At 45.4% G+C, this 22,418-nt stretch overlaps 1 protein-coding gene across 5 annotated transcripts in view; it reads right to left on the bottom strand.

Moving 5' to 3' along the window:
• Nucleotides 1–6: 6 nt before the first annotated feature.
• Npas3 (neuronal PAS domain protein 3) overlaps nucleotides 7–22,418 on the bottom strand; it is an 819,449-nt gene continuing 797,037 nt past the window's right edge. For 3 of the 5 annotated variants that reach the window (XM_029541027.1, XM_029541029.1, XM_021201531.2), the window contains 4 exons: nucleotides 20,619–20,725; nucleotides 7,396–7,543; nucleotides 3,490–3,614; nucleotides 7–1,761 (listed from right to left, as the gene is read on the bottom strand). In XM_029541027.1, coding sequence (XP_029396887.1) covers nucleotides 425–1,761; nucleotides 3,490–3,614; nucleotides 7,396–7,543; nucleotides 20,619–20,725 — 1,717 coding nt within the window. In that variant the 3' untranslated portion in view covers nucleotides 7–424. The remainder of the gene's footprint in view (nucleotides 1,762–3,489; nucleotides 3,615–7,395; nucleotides 7,544–20,618; nucleotides 20,726–22,418) is intronic. The other 2 variants (XM_029541028.1, XM_029541030.1) reach the window with 1 other exon arrangement.

The following is a 22,418-nucleotide window of genomic DNA, read 5'->3' as shown; positions in this document are numbered from 1 at the left end:
CCCATCTCATTTGACTTAGTCAAACAGGGCACAATCATTTATGCGTGTCTCTTTCCATCTTGATCATATCAAGATCTTTAGGAAGAAAACCCAATGGTTGTCACTTGAGAAATCTCTTGACCACAAGACTGAGTATTCTATGGCAGAGGCATATACACATTAAAGACATCTTAATAAAGATGCAAAGGAAAGTCAAACAACCCAACACACATCTTAGAAGACAAAATGGCAGGCAACCGGTCATCTGACCCTCTGAAGGCAAAAAATAAACATGTCTTTACAAGAAAGAATAAGTCCAATGAAAGAAAGAGAGGGGGTGGGATGGGGCCACCGTGTTGAGAGAAGACGCTGACCAGCTCGAATTCAAAGTGCTAGAATGAAAGGTCTAAACGAAAACGACGATGCCTCCTGAGTGGGGCCCCGCTCAGTCCTCCTTGCGCTCCAGAGTCTGTGCCGCGTGGATACCGTTGCTATAGACCGGGAAGGGCAGTGTGGAGAAGAGTCCCTCGGCTGTGGTGAACACGTTGCCACCTGGCATCTGTGTGAGGCTGGCTGCGCTCACGGCGCCGCCAAATGGTCCTGACATGTTGAGTCGGTGCACGTGGTGGTAGAGCATCTCCATGGGCGTCTTGGGGTCGAGGCCAAAGCCTGGGCTGTTAACGTCCACGAAGTTAACAGCGTGCGCGTTGGGTAGCAGGTTGCTCTGCATGGCCAGGGTCACCTCAGCGGGTGCGTAGCGGATAGTGCCCGTGGTGTAGACCCTCTGTGCGGCTGTGCTGGTGGCCGCTAGGGTCCCGGTCACCCGGTGCACCAACGGAAGCACGACGTTGCCCGCTTGCAACCTCTGTAGGGCCTCCAGGTCCCCAGTGTACAGCAAGGAGTTGGATGCACCAGGGCCACCCCCGCCACTCCCCGCCCCGCCCCCGGGGTGCTTGTCCCGCGGGGACGCCGAGAGCGGGGGCGACAGTGGATCAGAGGCCACTGGGGCTGTGCCGCTGAACTGAGTCTTGCGGCCAGCTGTGCCATCGGCGCCTGGTGGGGTGAGGACCGAGTCGGGGATGGCCACGTGCAGTGCTCCCCCGCCGCTGCTGCCGCCTCCATTGCCCTGCGGGGATGGGAAGTGCTCAGAGGTGGGGGGCTTGGTCATGCTGTATGGGGACTCGTTCCTGGAGATCTCCCGGTTGGGCGGGTAGTTCCAGATGCTGCTGTCGTTGTCAAAGTTGATGGGCTCAGCGATCTCTGTCTTGATCTTGAGCACGGAGGCGCTGTGCGGCGATGACAGCAGCCGCGGAGGCTCCACCAGACCGGCGTCCAGGCCTGGGCTGGACGCGCTGGACAGGCGCCGGCGACTGGCGCTGCCACCCTTCTGCCGTTTCCGCCGCCGCTTGCGCTTCTGGTGCTTGCTGGACGCCTGTGCGCCCGCCTCGTTCGCGCTGTCTGAGTCCTTGGCGCTGTCCGACGTGAGGGACTCGCAGGGCTGCAGCCGCAGGTCCGCCTCGCTCTCCACGTAGCGCTCCACTTTGATCTGCATAGGGCCCAGCGCGCCGAAGCCATCCTCGGCCGCCTTGGGGTGTTCAAAGTCCGAATGCTCGAAGCTGTCGTCGCTGTCACGGCTGTCCGGGTTGCTGGAGCTGTGGCCATCGTCGTTGCAGTTCATGTCGTTGTTGCACGCGCTGCCTGACTTCTTGCGGTCAGGCTCCGGATCTTCGCTGTTCTCGGACTGATTGCCCTTCTCATCGGACTTGGAGTTCTCGTTGTCCTCTGTGTGGGGTGGCAGGGTGGCAGGGGGCGTGAGGGAAGAGAGAAGACACCTGTTAGCAGGACTGAAGAACTTAGGATCCAGCACAGTAGGAGCACAGTGACAAATAGCTCAGGCTTGGCTGAAGTTTAGCCAAAGGGGCGGGTCATAGCACAGCGGCACCCACCCCTTCCGGTAGGTCTTCCACAAAGCCCCATATTTGGTACCACTGCAGTCCCCCAGGATCTGCCCTGCTCTGCCCTGCCAGATCAGATCGGCCTGTGAGCAGGTGATTCTTAACACAGACAAGTGTAAGAAGTCCTGCGGACACCTACACTGAGTCCAGGGAGTCAGATTAACTTGGAATATAGTTTTAGGGACATAAAAGGCAAGATGGTGGAGTATCATGTGACTGTTAGAGAGGTTTGTGCTTTCCATTGGTTAGCGTCTATTCATTACTGAAAATCATACTGTGTGTGTGTGTTTTTCTGATCCACTGCATTTTTAATTGCATTTGTCCCTTTCTTCTACTATAAGCTCACAATAGTAGGAAGTTTTGTTGACTACTATAAAACAAAAGGCAGAGACTACTCTAGAACTTCGGCAGGGGTGGGAGATGGGGGGGGAGTGACAACGACAAAGCTTCACATTTTATGGACCAGGAAAACAAGTTCCACCATGAAGTGTGCCCCCACACCCCAAGGGGGGGTGGTTGGTGTTCACAACCCTGGAATTCAGGGCCTCTGAAGGCAGGAGGCTGATGGAGAGACCTAGCTCCCTTGCCTCATTTGAGGGAGAACAGATTTTCCCCATCAATCAGTCCCGGGAGACCTAGAGGGATGTTGATTTCTATGTCTTTGCCATAACAGCTGTGGGTAGCAGACTGGATTAGAACCTTGGGCCAATCCTGTACCCACTGTGGCCTTCATTTCCCCCTGTTAAGCGGTTGTGCAGCTGAAATGGAGAGTCCAATTCTCTGCTCACCGTGTGCCTCTGGGAGGGGATTGGGAATGGAAAGAAGACCAACCTCCCCCACAGATCCCGGACTCTTGCTTTCCTTATCGCTCAGGAAGTTTACTCCCTTAAACAACCGGAAATGGGAGCGTAGGGACTTGGTCTGGACACTTCCAGAAATAAAACCAGTGGAGTAGCTATTTTACTGTCTTAGGATTGTGTTGCTCGAAGAGTTGTTTACTGGGGCAGAGGGTCTAGAATAACTTCTGCCCTTTGTTTATGGGTGGCGTGGAGTAGTGAACAGGACATAAAAGCTTCTAGCCTGCGGACTTAGAGCCTATTTTACAGGCACCTCCCCAGCTTGGTGGGGCCTGAACCTTGATAGAAGTCATTCATCTGTGGGCCTGGCAGAGTGATTCCTGTTACTTGCTTCTGGCTGTGGAGCCACAGTATGAATAATAAAAATGATAGAATAGGAATAGTATTCTATTCCTTCTATAAGGACGGGAGGGTTAACATTAAGTGATTACTTACTCTTTTCTGTGTGTTTATGCATACATATTATGCATGCATGTCTGCCAAAACATATATACACAGAATATGAAGATTATATATATGTATATGTATGTATACATATACATACATATACATATTCATTAGTGTGTTTGAGATAGTCAGGATAGATCTTATTACAGGATTCAGCCGGTTGCTCGGCCTGTAACTGTGGCCTGCTGACTGCTACCCACCCCTGTGCTTAGACCAGTGTGCCTTAGCTAGAGAGCATGGAGAAGTAGTACCTGTAATACCTGAGGTGTCTTTAGAGTCTGACTCAGAGTCGGATGTCTCTGAGGACTCTGACGCTTTCTCTGGCAAATGCGGGAGTTGTGCAATGTCCATGGGCGTGTCCTTGTACTCAGGATTACTGTGGGAAGGAAGACATCCATTATCAGGAGGCGGGGGCGAGGGTGGGGGTGGGGTTGGGGTTGGAGGGAGCATTCATCATCTCCTGAACTCACTTGCCCTCACTGAACACTTCTGGGGTTGAGGAAGTTTTGAGGACTAAGTAGGAAATCCTTTCTCAGCTGCTCATGGGACTTTTCACAGAAGCCTGGATTGTGTGTGCCAGGGTACAGGTGCACCCTGCCACAATGATTGAATACCCAAATGCTGCACAAAAGCCACTAAAAAGCTTTTAAATAATCAGGTACCACTGGGGGCCGGAGGACCTCGCTGCTTGACTCTCTCCTCCTGGCATAACACCCGGGGGCTGGGCCAATGAGAGGAGTCTCAGCGATTCCTTCCCACGCCACCTGGTGAGTCCTACCTTCTCTCCTGTTCCTGATGAGTTCATTGCCTCAGTACCCTTGCCTTGGCTCCTTGATGCAACTTCTCAGCTGTTTGGATTGCTCCAAAGCTATGGGGGTGGTGGTGGTGGCGGTGGCGGCAGGCCCTCAGTGCCTAACGATCTGTCAGATGCGCAGGTGCATCTTGGGATTCGAGGCTCCTGAACTGTCAGCACGCCCATTACAATCACAGTTCCGTCTGCTCATGCGGTGTACACCTGTGGCTTGTTAGCTGGGCGGCTGATTGCAGTGGGAGAGGCCCAGTGTGAGAGAGGCCCTAACAGAATGGATCTAACCCCACGGACACAAGTGTGCTCAGTGTTTGTTCTGTTTTTAATTTAGAAACGAGCCTTTTTCCGGAGATGAAATGCTCGGTCAGTTTGAGCTAGCCATCTTCTGGGAAAGTCCGTCCCAGTCTGCCAGATTTATGATCTGTAGGGGCTTCTGTAACCAAAGACAGGAGAAAAGCATCTTTTGCCTCCAAATGGGAAATGCCTCTTCTATCTTGTACATGGCTGGCCAAGGCGGAGGCAGCACATGATCAGGGACTGATTTGCTACTGAATCCCCATATTAAGGAAGTCACTGTTTCAGTCTCTACTCTAAAATTGCAAATGTCCCTGGGAGGGTTAATTCACTAAGATGGATTATCAGGCATTTACTCCTTAGTGTGAATTAGCTTTAACAGCAACAGCTTTCTCTAGATAATCAGATGAGACTAATGGAAGGAAGGCAGACTTGGTACTCTGAGCTCTGAGTACTCTGAGGTTAGGGTTTCTAGTAAGTGCTGCCAGGCAATGGGATGAAGACTGAGGGCAGACATTCCTGAAGAGTGGAAGAGGAGCATGGAGCAGGCCCAGAAGTGAAGCGTTGCTTGAGTAAGAATAATCCTTTTTTTTTTTTTTTTTTGGCTAGGAAGGTGGGAAAGAAAAGCCAATTTAGGAGTTTGTCTTGTGCCAATGAATGCTTTTTCTCACTAGATCTCCAGCCTGCAGAATGGCACCTATGAGTGACTGGCTTGTGTCTCAGCCCACGGGCATCGGTTTCCTGTAGTCATGGTGCCACGGGCCTCAAAGGTCACATGTCTCCAGTTCACTTGTTGTTCTTATTGATCTCAGGGTGGGTCTTCAGGTCATCTGTGAAAGATCTACCACACATGAAGCCAAGGTGCAGAAGCCTGAAGGCTGGCCTTTGATGCCCAAGCTGCTTTCTTCCTATCCATAAGGAATCTGATGAGCTAGAGTTACCAAATGCTGGTGGGCTGTTACTTTTCAGCTCAGGGGTAGAATAGTGTTGATCCAAACTCTTCTCCTACTCCTTAATACTTCTGCCATCACAGGCAGAGTGGGAAGTCATGAGGTAGTCGAAAGGACTCTCGTAGAAAGTACACAATAACCAATAAAAATAAATAAATAAATAAGACCATTGTGTATTCCTCAAGAAAATACACAATAACTAGTAAATAAATCCCACGGAATGTGAATAACAAACATAGATGCCTTCAGAGCTCTATAGTGCACCAACATGGTAGACATGGTGTCTAACCTATAGTGACTATTTACTGTCATTTATTTCTTCATAATGACACCACCACTTTTGCCCAGCAAAAGAACATCCGTGTCTGGTATCTTGTTCTATTTTCTGTTTGTCACAGGTGCTTTCATAGCTTTCTGTAGTAGCAGTAGTGACTATCATAGAAAGACTTCGTAGAACAGATTCCTTGACCTCACAGCCTCCACGAGAAGATCACAATCAAGGGGGACCGTCTAGTCCTCATGAAAATCAGCCCTTGGAGAAAGCCACGTTAAACACACACATGGGCTGGAGAGACGGCTCAGCAGTTAAGAGCTCTGACTGCTCTTCCAGAGGTCCCGAGTTCAAATCCCAATCACCACTTGGTGGCTCACAACCATCTGTAATGGGATTCAATACCCTCTTTAAAAAAAAAAAAAAAAAAAAAAAAAACCGCCAGGTGGTGCATGCCTTTAATCCCAGCACTTGGGAGGCAGAGGCAGGCAAATTTCTGAGTTTGAGGCCAACCTGGTCTACAGTGTGAGTTCCAGGACAGCTAGGGCTACACAGAGAAACCCTGTCTAAAAAAAACAAAACAAAACAAAAACAACACACACACTTTTACCTTTAGAGAGAAATGATAGAGAGCAGAAGAGGTGGAAAGAGGAAACAAGAAAGCAGATAGATGAAAACCCTTGTAAGTGGCATCCATTAAGGCCCTCTCTAGAGCAATAATCATTAGCGTCTGATTGATACGGTGCAGAAAGCAAGCACATTCATGCCTTCAAGTCATCACCAAAGTGTGCGGAACACTGAAGGGCCAGTCTGCTGATGAGCCGTGCTTGTTAACATCGTGGCTGGCCCCATTCGGCTGTCTCTAAGAAAAATGGGACTCAGGTAGCCTTTGTTGAAATTACCAGCCAAAGGGCACCGACTTCCATTCATTAGCTCTACTGGAAGTCTTTCTATTCAGCACACATGTGGATCCTGCTTGGTGCCTTTAGGACAACAGAGGCCCAAGAGTGGAATTACGGTGGTGGGCGGGAGCCAAGTGCTGGGATAGCCCTGTGACAAGACCAGTAGAGAACTTTCCTGAAGGCTTGCCCTCAAACCCAAGCCATCCAGGCTGTTGGCTTTAGTCACTTGACTGCTTGTTGGAATCTCAGTCGAAGAACAGACATAGGGAAGGGGAAGCAAAAGGTACCCTGTACCAGCATTTAGGAAGCAGTTGAATTTGGGCTGCAATGGATACAAATTTTAAAAACATAAAACTTGACTAAAAGCCCAGAGTGGCAGGCAAAGAAGTTACAATAATCATCATTGTCGTTATTATTATTATTATTATTATTATTATTATTATTATTATTATTACACCGAGATTGTCAGTGCTCTGGCAAAGTGGTTCATCGTGCTTACCAAAATTTGAGTACCCAGAGAACAAAACCCTGTGCAGAAGGTCGAAGGGATCAAAACGATGGAATGCAGAGGAAGCAAAGGGTCCTTGCTATTCCCCTCTGGCTCTGTTTGCTTCCCCAGGGACTAGAGTGCAAGGGCAAAGGCGGGGGCGTAAGGAGATGCTTTCTAGGATGCAGCAGCTTTAGGCAAACGTCTCTGGGTGGAACTTGTCTCATCTCCCAGGAAGGAGAGCAGCTCTGGGGACCGGGCTGCCCCAAAACTGACGACCTGAGATTTGTGGGCTTTGATCATCTCCTAGTTCTTTGAATCTTGCAGGAAGCAGAGCACCCTGCCTGTCCCTGTCCCTGTCCTAAGACAGTACTCACGACCTGTCAGCTATTAGCCTCAGTGCATGCAGTTTATAACCGAGAGAGAAATTTAACAGAAAAGGTACCTAAGAAGATAATTCACCCAGATGATGTTCTTCTCATTCGCATTCTTCGCATTAATAGCGATGGTGGCGCTAGACTGTATCCAGATGTAGCCTCCATTCTTCTGCATCCAGCGGTAGTACTTGGTCACGCACTGACCCTTATTCAGCACTGGAGTAGGGTAAAGGGAGATAAAACAAAACAGAAGGTGTAGTATCCAGACGGGACATAGAACGGGTTTCATTTCTGCCCAACCTGAGACCAGAGCTTGGGGAGCCCAGCGTATGCCTGACTTAAGATGCCATTAGCACAAATGAAATCAACATCTCATTGGAGCAGCAGCTGCCCAGCTAGGGTTCCTGGCATCTGGAGTGAGACTATATTCCTTTCTGGGCAGCCGTGGTGGGAAAGGAAGAATAAAAGGGCTACTAATCTTTTTGGCTCAGAGCACACCTAATGTGGTGTGGATATTGTCGGTGGGTTTAACATCAGATGGTAAGGAAGGCAAATCTCTGCCCGATTTATGCATAGCACTGAGTCGCCCTCCGTGAGATTCTGGATACCTGAATGGTTCTGAAGATACCCCCTCCGCCTTTGATCACATCCCTTCAGCCCGAGCAATATCAAACCCGTGTCCTTAGCCATCCGTTCCTTTTGATCTTGTCTTACAGAATTTATAGTCCTTGGATGAAGTAAATTTACATTGGTCAGCCGGGGTAAATTGTGGTGAGACAGCTGAAGGTTGGAACAAAATATATCCCTGGGTTGAGTCAGAGAGAGAGAGAGAGAGACACTGGCCTAAGAGAGGCACGGCACTGACTTGACTTGAGCCAAACAGAGTGACAGCTCCAGCCAGATGCTGAAATACGGCACAAAATGAAGGAACAAGTAAAAACAATCAGGAATGTGAACCGGTGCCTTTAAATACCCACTGTAAGAGAGCTTTAAAATGCAGATGTTTAAAAATGATAGTCTAACCAGAATCTTGCCAAGTTGAAGTAGATTTGATTTGTATCTGGGTTCTCCTGAGCTAGTAAAAAGGGAAACCGTAGTAAATCATCCCCTAAATAAAGTGCTATGGATGGGAATGGTTTGAGAGCATGCAGGGAAGGCTCTGCTTCAGGACTTGGAGACCACTGCTCACGCCCCCCACAAAAGCTCACCAGCCTGCCAGCCACTAGAGGGCAGTGCGCACTCGTCTACATGACCCACTTTTGGCATGTCCTTGTCTCCGTCTGCTAAAATGAAAAACCTCTAACTGCTGTAATAAATTTGGCTAAATTAGCTGCTAAATGGTTATCTCAAGTAATATGTATTTGCATTAATCATCTTGCTCTAAACCAGAACAAGCCAGAGTCCTAAAGACGTAGTAAATTCATATTGTCCATTTAATTACGGCTAATAAGTGCTTCATATACAATAGTTTCATGAAGTACATTTTGATTTTTTTTTGGGGGGGGGTGGATGGAGAAAGGGAGTCACTTTGGAAAAGAGCAACATACCAGGTTGTTGAAACTCTTCCTTCCTCTGAAAGTGGTCACAAATCAAACGCCTACGTCCTGTGTCCATAGTGGACAGACTTTCATGCTTTTCTCCCTTTTCCCCCCCTTTTTCTCACAATATGTTAAATGGATGGTTGTAAAATTTAATAATTATGTCTTCACTGTTGCTTGAAAAAGCCCTAATGAATGCTTCACACGAGGCAAGTTTTGTTCTTAAGCTACCACACAATGCAGGGCGTTGGAAGGCTGGGGACCATCACCTTCCCTCATGGTGAGCCTCTGCAGGTAGCATTGTGCCCTCCTTTTGTTGGCAACAGTAAGTTCTGCCATTCTGTATGCATGGCTTCCCAGGCTACAAAACTCCTAGTGGAGGCAGAAAGCAGTGAACTGCCTGACATACCACAAGGCTCTCCTGTTAAACCTCTGTGGCATGCAACACGGGGCGCTCTCATCAGAGCTTCTCGGCCTGGATGACTTTTACCTGAGGACAGTGGCTTGTGCAAGTCTTTGCAAAGGAAATTACCACACTCCAATCTGGTTGGTGACATAGTTCTATCTGCTTTCTAAGCAGAATAAAGGATAATTCCTAATGGTTTTAGTATTTTTAACAAAGACAAAAAGACTTGAGGAAAAAAAAACCCTTTTTGCAGAATCATATGAAAAAAAAATTGAATTGGCAAGCTAGGCTGGCATTGCTTGGGTGGGGGTTCTGGACCCCAGTGGAACCCAGAACAGGCAACAAACAACAGAAATCACCAACTCCAGACTATAGAGACTGAAAAGGGTTAAGTTGAAGAAACAAATAAGATGGAGTTAGAATGTAAAGAATCAACAGAAGGATCACTCCACTGGTCTATCCGGCTCCTCACTTAAAAACACCAACCTCCCTGACAGTTCTCAGATAAACACCATTTCTAATACAAAGAGCTGATGCAATGCCAGCTTTAGATGACGAGGGAGGAGGACTTGGTCTGCTTAAAGGGCATTTGCTGAGAAGATAAATACAAATTTATTAGGGTCCATGAATACATTAATTCAGTCCTTTCATTAAACCCAGGCTCAGGGATGCCTAGCCAAGAATACATCGCTGAATGACAAAGAGGCAGACAGGTGAGTTCTGATGTGAAGAGGAGGCCAGGTGAAGGACTGAACAGAAGGATTTCTTCCGCTCAGCACTGCGGCTGTTCCTGGGTCACTGGTAAATACCACAGGTCTCAGAGCTCATGGCACACAGCTGAAGACGAGCAGTTTCTGGGTCATAATTGTCCCTGGACTGATCTTTTACAGAATTTTGGTCTTCAGTGAGGACTCATGGGCTGGTGTTTTCTAAACGGGACCTCCGTATACCATTGGAATCCACAGAGAAGATAGGACAGTAGTTCCATGAGGGAATGAAATGGTGACCAAAACATTAACCAAGTTTGCTTTTGTCGTCAAGTTCACATAAAAGAAGTTGCCAGAGTACCTTCTTCCATACTGAATCAGGAATACTTTCTGCTCATAACTTCTCACAGAATATAAATTTGTAACTTTGGGATGAAGCTTATTTCTTGAAAAAAAAAATCATACTGGCAAATCATTTGGATCATTCCAGCTGTGCCAGAGGCAGGATCTGACAGCTTTTCCTGAGCTCATGTGGCCCTAATCAGCTCAAGAAGAAAAGCCACGTTGGTGCCAGTTTGAAAGAGATTTTTAGTGTGTAATAAATTAGAGAACTTGAAAAACACAAAAAGAAAAAAAAAAAAACCAACTCTTTTGGATTCTCTGTTATCTAGTAGCTGCTGTTGTTGTTTTTGAGTTACGGGTTTGAGCAGTAGGGAAAAATGAGGGAATTTTTAGGTCAGCCTTCTTCACAAAGCTCCTTTTGTGGAGAAAGCCAGAAATGAGTACAATATGAGTTAGTTGATATGGCAGTTCTAAAAAATAGAGTATGTATACACACACACACACACACACACACACACACACACACTACAGCAAGAAGGAAGTACAGGGAGAGGAAATACACATGACAACCGGTTCTTCCTGTGGCATCCGTGAGCTGTGGGTTGGGCACTGCCGACATGTGATCTGGCATCTTTGTGGCTTGTTCTAATGTGTACCCTCTACTGTCGAGATTCCTGGGCTGGTTGCCTGGTATACCCCTCAATGGAGCTGACCAGCCACATCCAAACTTCTTTACAATTCTTTTAATGGTATGCCCCTGAGGTATTAGTTTTTATTTAAAGATCTCAGAGAGTTTCCATGGCTTTTTCTTAGATTTTTTTACAAGACATCCATAAAGACACGGGGAGGAGGAGAAGTAGGTTTACCCAGGTTTTCTTAGACTCTTGAATGATCCAGGCTCTATTTGCTTCCTTTTTTACTTCTAGTCTAGGGGAGTATCAGTAGCCATTGGTGGCTGATGCTCTGAGAACTTCCTCCCTCCCCCCTTCCACCCTGAAGGCACCAGACACACTGTGTCCCTGAGGGGGCAGAGCTGACCTTACATTTGTGTAAGAAGAACACAGTTCTTGTGTTCTCCTGGTTGAGATCTGCCCATCTAGCAAGTAAAGAACCACCATTGAGGGTCTGTTTGGCTTTTAGTCAAAATACTACCCGATGCCCTATTGGGCAGGGAATGGCAAATGACGTACCCAAAAGTCAACTGTGAAGGGATTACATTGTAAAATATGTGACCTTTGATAGTCACCCATCCCCCAATAAGGGACGGGATGATAAGCTTTCCTGATCATCCTTTCAAAATGTCACTTGATCTCTTGACTCAAGACCATAGGCAAGAATGCTCTGTTTGTAAACAATACTCACTTTACCCCAAAACCCCTCAAACTCCGTGGCCTTGGGGCATACTGTGTGTCCCTCCACACAGTTCCCAACCAAAGGATTTATATTTCCTTGGGAAAACTTTGTCCACAGACAGAGACAGTGACTGAAAGAAGCCAGTGTCTGCAGCGGGGATGTCAGCCTGTTATCTGAACAGATCGGTACAAATTCGCCTTTAGAAATAGGAAGAGAATAAAAGGGGGGTGGGGAGAGAATGTGGTGTCTTCCTATTGGGCTGTTCTACAAAACCAAGCGAAGGTCTAGATAGCGAGTGAGTTGCATCTCATGGAGAAGTAAGCAGTGCCCTGAAGAGATAGATGAACATCCATCAAAGCAGGCATTTAGCACCGCGCCTCCCAGGGCATCGAGAGGTGTGCAAAAGCATTAAAAAGCTGCAGTACTTGGTGTATTCAGGTAAGCCTTGGTTAACAGGAAGTGGCGAGCTCATCGGGCAGGCCATGCCTCACACTTACAGGGCTGAACAAAGAGCTTCATCATCAGTGTGCACTAGGAGGACACATCTGCACAACTCTAACCCCCTTACGGAGCTTCCTCCATCAGTAGCGGCGGAGCGGAGAGACGGGTGCCTTTTGCTTGGGATTCAAAAATGATTTTTCGAATGCATTAAGGTGGAGTGTGTGTGTGTGTGTTTAAGGATGTGTGTGCTAAAATCATGCTTTCTACTTAATTCCACAGTTGGGTGCTTAGCTGTGGCCACTGGTTTTCTTTCTACATTCACAAAACTGGCAGATGAAACATGAAAAAGAATACTGACTCTTTAATCTCTGCTTCTTCACCTAAGGCCCAAGGCAGGCTGACAGGAAACTTCATTCTGGAAACAGACTTTTTGAAAAAAAAAAAAAAATCTGGATTACTTTTTTTTTTTTTTTTTTTTTTCTCTGCTTTTGAAAACTGTAGACGACTGGAGAAGGAACCTGATGTGAGTCTAAGTCAAGAACACATTTCTTTATCTAAAAAGTCATAGTCCTTGATGCTTACAGGAAGGTCACTGTTAAGTCGCACAGGGGAGACGGCGTTGTGGCTGAGACTGTGTTAAGTGCTTTATCTACTTGCGATGAAGACACTTTTTCATTTGGAACCACTCAGAGGATCAACTGACACTCTCATGCCAGGCACACTTTCCGATAGATTTTGCAATTAGTGAGCTAGAGATGTCTTTGATGGCAAGCATCCACGAATTGGTCTTCTCCCCAGCCCCTCCTTTTTAAAAGTCTATGTGCTGAGCAATATTTGGTAAAGCTGGATGAGATTTGCTATTTAATGGGAGTTCCAAGCTTAAAGACAAGAACCCATAGATGTTCTTCGAATGACTATGCATCAAATATGGATTCCCTCTTGCCCACTAATGACAGGCCCTGCCTGAGCCACTGTCTGTGGTTTACAACCTCAGAAGAGGTTTTGTCCTCTAGCCCTGCCAATTGATAGATCTTTATTAACTGCTAATATTGAATCATGCAGAAAACTTTTCATTGATTTGGGACATGTCAATTTGTTCGGCTTAAAAAATAAATTTCCTCCTCCTCCATGATAATGTACTGAATTGGAGTCCAGGCCTTTTGAAAACTGATGGCACCGGTGTGGTGTTCTCAGACAGACTCAAAGGATGCCGGCACAAGTGACTTCGAGATCTTAAGAGTTTACTTTTAAAAGTTTATGTATATGGGTGTTTTCCTGCACATATGTATATGCACCACATGTATGTCTGGTGTCTGTGGATCACCTGGGTTTGGAGTTACAGATGGCACGTTGTGATCCATCAGGTGGGTGCTGGGAATCGAACCCTGGACCTCTGGAAGAGCAGTAAGTGTTCCTAACCACTGCACCACTTCTACAGTCCTCAGAGATTTTTTTCAAGCCATTTTTAGTCCAATCAGGGAGTTTTAATACTCCTCATTCCTGTCCCTTCTGACATAAAATAGTGGCACTGGTGTTTTTCTGGCCTCTATACCTTTCTTTTTGAAAAGATTTGTTATATAAAGGAGAAGTACTGAACTCTCTAGCATGGCACTAAGAAAGGATTCTGGCTCGGAATGAGGGAAATGGTAGGTTTCTCCAGTCACCTAGGAAGAGGTTTTTTTTTTTTTTTTTTTTTTTTTTTTTTTTTTTTGAGTGCCTACTGTGGTAGGAGATTATGGTAAACGAAGTCAGTCCATGGTCCTGCTCACTGGCAGACAGTGTCAATTAGTGCTCATTAATCTCCGTGCCTAACACTGGGCAGTTGAGTTCCTGGAGGACTCTCCAGTGTGAAAAGTGATTGAAATGTTTTCTTCCTTCTTCAACCAGGATTTCTCTCCAGTTGCCTTTGACTGGAGGGTGGAGTCTCAATTCCACTTATCAATTTGTAATGGTGACGAGTATATGGAAACTGGCATGGTACATCGGCTACGGGGCAAGGAGTCTGACGTAGGCTGAGTGAAGTCCTTAAGAAGTTAGAATAGAGGTTCAGAGACTAAAGGAGAGTGAAGGAGGCAGAAGGGATGAAATGGTCCTGTCTCTCCTCAGTGGACCCACATATAACAAGATATAATTTAGTTGATATGCCCCCCACAAAACTCCATGAAGCCAGACAGGATATAGGCATTGACTGGGAACAGTTAGTCAACCTCACAATTGCAGGCAAACTCTTGTATACTAGCCACATGCATGAACTAAATTCTATGCTACCCAGCTGAACCTAGAAACATCTTAAAGGACCTTTTCTAATATGCAGACTAGATTTTTAAAGGGAAAATATAAAGATAAGTCACAAAAGATCAAGAATAGATGGTATAATAGAAAAGTGATGGGGTTGATTCTATTTAGGCTAGTTGGCTAAGGTGAAATGGATGATTTAGAAGTATTGGATTTTTTTTTTTTGGATCATGTTTTATAAGAGCTGTTTTTAAAAGGACTATTTTTGATGCTGTTGTATTAAAAAACACATAACAAAAGCAGGTCCTGCTTGAACTGGCAACCAGGGACAGGAGTCCACTGGAGAGTTGAAGTTATCAGTCAAATCAAAGTTGAAGCTCGCCCTCTGGGGAAGGCGATTTTGTATTCCATGCTTCTCTACACTTCTCTACTCCTGGAATGCTCTTGACACTCCCTGCCTCTCCTGCCATCCTGGCTCCTTACCATCCTCTTTCTAGGGCTGGGAAGTGTGCCTTGTCTGCCCCCTCTGGGGGTTCTTTTCCAGCTTCCCTTTGGCTGTCCTCACCTCTGGGACCTCTGTATTTCATTCATACATCTTAATAGTCTTCATTGTATGTTACATATACAGAGTTGGATGTCTCACGCTATCTTCCCCACCAGTATGTAAGCTCCCTGGATACCTTATTTTTAAATCTCCTAGTAATACCACAAGGTGTTGTATATGGTTAAAGTAGTCAGAAATGTTACATGAAGGAGAACAGGGAAGATATCCCTACTCTTATTCACACATGTAATAAAGTATTCATAGGAAAGTATTACCCTAGGGAGAAACATCAAAGATTTCCTTTTCCTTCCTAAGCTAGACATCGTTACTTTTAATATAGTGTCTGTGCATGCGAGTGTGCCATGAACACGGGATGCCTGCACAGGTCCCTGGAACTGGAGTTGCAGATAGGTTTTAGCCACCCTAGGCGCTGGGAACTAATTCCAGGTCCTCTACAAAAGCAGCAAATGCTTTTTATCGCCAAGTCATCTCTCCAGTACTAGTTTATATCATTTTAAAAACAGTCAAGTTTATCAGATAATTATACACTCCTTTCATTTGAACATTGATTGAGATACCCCTCAATCAGTGTGCTTATGTGCCACTATCATCACTGAAATCACTCCAGCTCTGGAGGAAAAGGAACTTGAGCTGATTAGTTGGTTTGTATTGACTCCTTATAAAATAGTTCTTCCTGGATGCCAGCGTGGTCAGCATGGCTCAGTCTTCACGCTGAAGGGAGTTGGCAAGCGACCGAAGACTTACAAACCCAGGACTCCGATTCAGTATATTTGGCATGGGCCTGAAGCAGTGCATGTCTGCAAGCTCCTTACGCATGTCCACACTGCTCCCTGAACAGGCTGACACCGGGGACAAGCACTCGATTGGTGAGCAGGCCCGCTTGCAGGCCTTGCTCTCTGTACTTGCCCTGCCATGGACTCGGAAAGTCCAAAATCAGCACTTGCCTCAAGAAGAAAGATACAAACTACTAACCCTGACTCGTCCCCGCCTAGAAACCTGGTGATTTCATGCAGGCCTGTGACAGTGTCTGCAGCTAAGGAACAAACAACAATGTAGGTCCACTTGGCTTTTGGAAGAAAGGCAGCTGTGATAGCTGTCAGTGTGTTTTCTTCCATGGGAATTTTCATATTCATAAGGGAGAAGAGAAAAAAAAAAATCTCTTACTTTGGGAAAAAGTCCAGGCAATGGCCAGGTTGTAGCAAAAATCCCTGAAGACCCAGCCCAGAGGAAGCACGGAGACCAGAGAACAGCAGAGAGCCCCTGGTGCAATCTGTCTTTGGCCCACCCATCAAACTTTATTCCTTCCTGTCTTCCCTCACTTGCAGCTCCCTTTCCTGTGAGCTATGGCTGCATACCCAAATCAACAATTAAATTCCCCCTTTGTTTGTGTGGCAGATGACAAATGCATGGAGGACATCTTGTGTTGCCTAGGCAGGCAGGGCACTTACTTTGATTGATGTTCAGTTGTAGAAAAAAATGAGCTGGGAAGGAATTACAATGGAAGGCCTGCAGACTGGAAGGGGATATACTAATTAGTCCTGCATTAAGCAGTCTGCTTGCATTTGGCGATGAGACGCCTTCAGGAGGGAAGTGTAGGGGTTATTGATGCAAAACAGCATGGAATGCATTATGCCAGGTAGTTGTATAGTCACGTTGCTAAAAACTGTATTAAGAAGCAAGCAGTATGGCTACCGTGTATTGCTTGAACACTCGCTCTTAAGTATAAGGGGTCAGTCACACTTTTTGTTTCCACTTGGTCCTGTAGGCAACAGGGCAGGCCTTTTGTTTCTCTGGAAAGGCATTTGGAGTTTTTGTCATCCTAGAGGGGAAGCAGCCACTGTCTGTAGCTCATGCTTCTTTTCTTTGAATCCCACTGCAGAGTCGTAAGTGTTGCTGGTGGAACACAATGTCACAAGGTGAAAGAAAGACACATCTCTTGTCTCTCTGTAAGGTTTTGGAGAGTTGTTGATCTGACCTAGGAAGAACCCTAGGGGCTGGATCAAGAAAACAGCTCAGACTCTAGGCGAAGGCTTCATCCGTAGCAATAAAGACAAATGCAAAGCACAGGCCTGCATGTGCATGCTTTAGGTTCTAGGCAGACAGAGTGCTGTGTGCCGAAACATCTTATAATTCAAGGGTGACCCAGGCGCTCTTAGGTAGCTGGAACAGGTGATCTAGGGGACATGAACATTCATCTCCAGGTCACTGTCTCCTGAGCAATGGAAGACGAGAGGGCAGTGCAGAGAGAAAGGTCCCCAAATAATCACTGCCATATGCAGTTTAAAATTCAAACCCTGAAATGGTGATTTAGCCAATTTGACCTGAAGAACTAACGAAACTGGGCTTAATGAAAAGAAGTCACAGAGGTCTTTTGTCACAGTGGGAAATAAACAGACTTGAAACTCCCTTGACTTAAGAGCCATGGTCACTGGGGAGACTAAACTTGCACTCTTGGTAATCCTCCTGCCTCAGCCTCTCCACAGGGATGACAGATGCCAGCCACCAAGCCCTGCTAACAATGTGACACTGGGTGGAGATCCATCTAGCTAACCCCGGTACCTTGAACCCGCCCAGTGGGAGGCAGCTGGTCTTGTGTTCGCCGTGTCCTTTCAGAGTCATGTGATCCTGGTGCAGCGGAGATCTCTCTTTACTTTTCTGATTCTAGGGACATGTTCATTTATTGATTTAAAGACACCTATGCTGAGAAAAGATGCCAATGATAAAGGCAGGGTTTCTAGTCCTCAAAGACATCTGAGCCCCCTTTTCTTTAAGTCTCATCTGCGACTCAGAGCACAAGACAGATATCAGAATATCTGAAGTATGATCAGATGTCTAAAACCCACCTTTCACAGACAGAACCAGGAACCGTGCCAATAGCTCTAGGAAGAAAAGCTAAATAGTTAATGTGGTTTATTTTTTAACCACCCCTTTGTTTTAGAATTCTATCTTATTCTTGAACCGAGTCTATGTCACTGTGACCTCCTCCTGCCAGGAAGGCACAGATGAGGCCTCCTTCAGTAATAGCCTAGGGCTTTGGACAAGGAAGATGCTGCGCTGGCTTCTTGCCTTGCCTTCCAGTGTTTACACAACCAAGGCTTATTACATGCTCTGTCATTTTGTTACTGGGCTGGCTTTGGTCTGAGAATTAGGTAAACATCAGACATTCCATCACACAGTTTCAAACTCAATCTTACTTTATAATGATGTTAATGTTTATTGTACCAAGTGGGATGCATTTGTATATTTCAGCATCTTATTTCAGTCACAGAATGCAAAACCTGACATTGGAATCAGCTTGATGTGTGTGTGTGTGTGTGTGTGTGTGTGTGTGTGTGTTGATGTGTGTGTGTGTGTGTGTGTGTGTGTGTGTGTGTGTGGGGGAGAGAGAGAGAGAGAGAGAGAGAGAGAGAGAGAGAGAGAGAGAGATTGAAGATATTAAGCACTACAAGAACATTGGAATTTCAATCTGATTAGGATCAAAATTCTGCAGGATCAAAACAGTCCTTTTCCTCCCCCTACAGTTTGACTAATTGTACGCTACTTGACATTGCGAGGTTACTCCACAGCATGATAGCTAAACATGTGAAGTGTATTTTGCTGTACAGAATTATAAGGCCATTCTGTTTGTTTTTCATGTGTTTAAGGTTATTAAAAGAACTCAAAACGAGAAGGCATGTGTATGTGTTAAAAGTATGAACTCAATCATTGTTAGCAGGCTAACTCATAAAGCAATAGCCAGTATGTCAATATCAGGTAATGGAAAAAAAATCAGAATTTGAAGGCATACTGTCTCTGTTTATCATCTGCCAAGATAGCAGAGGAATTCGGAGAACCTCATGATGGTAGATGGTAGTGTAGTTTGTTTTCTAGCACTTATAAATTATTCTGGGTACTGAAAATAAGACAAGAGTGGCTGGGGAAAAGATGACATCAAGCACATGTATTGGGGACTATTTTGCCCCTTGGGAAGATGTGAGCTGCCTGGCCTCAAACTCCTCAAGAATTGTGTTTCTTCAAGTTGTATATAAACATGGCGTTTTCCAAATAAGGCCCAAGGATGACAAAGTTCCTTTACAACCAGCACCAGGTTTCTGAATTTAGACCTTAATTAAGGCTCCCAAATGAGAAATCACTCCCTGCTCCGGCCCCCCACCCCATCTCCTCACCCGGTGTCTCTTCTTTCCTGCCAACATGGGGGGGGGGGTAGTGTCTTGAAAACAATACCTTCATTTAAAAGTCTATACCTCTGGACTGTGGCATTCCAGAAATATATCCACTGGTCTCTTCAGAGATCTGTATTTTTTTTTACATTTTTTTCCCCTGAATTCCCAGCAACAAAGAACCTGATGTTTCTGTTCAGGAAACAACATCATTTTCCTCCCCAATTAATTGAAGAGCCATCTGCTTCTGTGATACATAACACCCATTCATTCTTAGCAACAAGTGTGCTCCCCGACTCCCTGGGGAGTGATATCAAGGCACGTGCCCAGCGTTGGGAGTAGATTGTACTAGAGAGCATCCTGTATTCAGGCTGTGCCCAGAGACACAGATGTACAGAATCTAACATTGAATTTGATTCCATATCAGTGCTGCTAATGTAGCGTTATAAACACAGTAACACAGTGTTGATCACTAGACTTGACTAGCTCCGTCTCCATCAGACTTTGAAGAGTTGAGTTGAGACTGAAGAACTCATTGCAAAGGGCTAGATATCTGGGGTGGAGCTCTTCTCAGCTGAAACAAGAAGGGGCAAAGACTACCAGTCTGGTCTATGGGACATAAAGCCCTCACCTTGAACTGGACTATTTTCACTGGTAGCACCATGCCTGCACTGAAAGTCAGGCTTCTGAACTATGTAGACCTTTTGGAGAATGTAGCTGGTAGGGCTCCTCTTTCAGAAAGTCTGTAGGATAGCCATATATGCTTGGAGGAGGGAACTTTCGCCAGCCCACAGCTCCCTGGACCTTTTTTTGTGAAGAAGCAGGCTGGTGGACTCAGAGAAACTTGCTTGCTGAGTCTGTGAGTTGTTGCTTCGACTCAACCAGAGTGCGGCTGTTCCTCCTGACTGCCATTCTACCGAAGATCTTGGTCCAGTCTGAGGCCAGGATCCCGGAGCAGGACTCAGAGTGAAGACCAACCTATTCTTTCTAGAGCCTGGAAGCTGGAGGCTCCTCCGTAGGAGCTTCTCTAGGAAGAGACTGCTGCTGTCAGGGGATGCTCACGCAGGTGTTCTGCCCCTGCCTCCTAGGGCTTTGCCCTCACCTAGGTTTTGTGGCTAGGCAAGCAGGCATTTTTTTTTTTTATGAGACTCGGGCCTATTTGAACTTGTCTTCTCTATCGTTTGGAACTGAAACCACAAATTTCAAAGTGGAAATTGTTGTCTAGGAAATGAAAGGGACAAGGAGGAATTTAAGACAGACGATCTCTCTGTCTACTTGCTGTGAGTGAAAGCTCTGGTGACCACACAGTTCTAGAAGGGTACCTGGAGATCCCACAATGCCGCTGGGCCCAGTGCTCAGCTTTCAATATAATACCAAATGCCAGTTGAAATTATTTCATCTCACCTTCTCTCACTGGATGACAGTCATTTCAGATACAGACAAGAGACATGAAGGGGGCAAGTCAGCACTGAGGCCCATGGAGTCAGAGACAGACAGACCGACAAATGATACTGCCCAGGCTACTCCCCTTTAAGGGTACTTACAGTCCAGGTGGCTGTGCCTGATGCCTTCCACATCTTCGGCATGGATGAAGTGGTAGCATCTTTTCCCTACGATGTCTACCGGGGTCAGATCCATGTAATCACTAATCCTACAAAGGGAACAGCAGAGACTGGAACTCAGAGAGGTGGAGACTAGAGAGGCTGTGAAATACTGTGTCAAACTGATCTAGCAACATTCCCATCGTGCCAAGTACCTGTGAGGATAAGACACTTTGAGCAAGTGCTGTCAGGAGAGAAGATTATTTCTGGGATGTATAACAACATTTTTATTAAATTTTGGATATGTTGCTAGATCAAGCAATTGTATTTAAGTAATTAGGTAGGTTTTTCCTTGGCATCAGAATGCACGTTTGGACAACGTAATTCCATGAAATTATTGAGGAACTGTAACAATGCAAGATATTCATTACAGGACAAGATAATTCAAGGTTACATAATAAAATAAAAACATGTTACGTTTATACCAAGTGATTAGAGACACCTTTCATTTAAGCAGATTGGTCTTCTGTTGAGTATTTCCATGAAAAAGGGATTCAGCTGCTTCTTGGCACGAAGTCCAAATTGGCATTTCAAGGGATATAATTTAAATGCTGAGACATACAGATGCCTAGGGGTATTATGTATTATCTTTTTTAGTCTCAGTCATTTGGGAGCACTGCTTTCACTCCTGGCTCTTTTAACTGGGACTTTGTGGTAGATTCTACACAGAAAGTTTAAAACCATTTCAGCAGCTCTTCTGGGCCTGTGCTTGGCAGTATGTGTGTACCAGTGCCCATAGCTAATTGTCCAGCGTCTTCAGGCAATACAGACCCAAATCTGCCTCGTTTATATAGACATATCATTCATTTTGGCTGGTAAAAAAAAATAGATTTTGTTTGACTTATTCCATAGTCTCTTTAGAAATTACTTCTGACACAGGATCTTTTCAGATGTGAAGCACATATTTGGAAATGTTATCTTTAAAAGACATGGGATTAGTGTTGGAGAACTGTGTCTGATTCATAAGGCAGGGAGCTAATAAGGTCTGGTGACACAAAAACATCATGGAATTAGCTGGGCGTGGTGACACATGCTTGTCACCCTAGCACCTGGGAGGCAAAGGTTCCAAGACAGCAGCCATAGCCATAGCCACATAGTGAGACACTGTCTCAGAAAACAAAAACAAACAAATAAGAGCTATAAATAAATGTAAGAGTATAATTAAAATATACTCCTCAATGAGGTAAGTGGATTTCTCAATGTTTAGTGATTGAAATAATCATTTTGGCCAAACTAGAATTATTAGTGAGAGAAGATTCCTTGAGAAAATGAAAATGAATTCTTGGAGTGGTGGTTCTGATTATTAGCTTGTTTCCCCAGTATACATAAACAGCCACTTTCTAAAAAAAAAAAAAAAAAAAAAACTAGATGTCATTAAAAGACCCTCCTTGGTGTCTGTGTAGTCTGCCAGTCCCTGAAAACATTAGATGTTCGCTTTGCCCTGGGCCATCTTGCAGATTGCAGGAGAATCGCCAAGGAGCAAGCTTAGTTTCTAGTTAACAATTCCCTAATTAAATAAGAAACCGCAGGAAAAAGCCTGGTTCTTTGGGGAAGGCATTCTCTTTTATTTGAATGTACACCTTCAAAAAAAAAAAAAAAAAAAAAAAATATAACCAGAACAGTATGAGAGAAAAACAAAAAAAAAAAAAAAAAAAAAAAAAAAAAAAAAAAAAAAAAATTCGGGATCAAGCCCTTTCTGAGAACCAACCATAGCCTGCCATGGGGAATGTGACCGCTTCAGCA

The sequence above is a fragment of the Mus pahari genome, chromosome 7 (genome assembly GCF_900095145.1).
Source record: "Mus pahari chromosome 7, PAHARI_EIJ_v1.1, whole genome shotgun sequence".
In the NCBI taxonomy this organism is placed as follows: Eukaryota; Metazoa; Chordata; class Mammalia; order Rodentia; family Muridae; genus Mus; species Mus pahari.
This window is presented reverse-complemented; position numbering and strand designations above follow the sequence as displayed.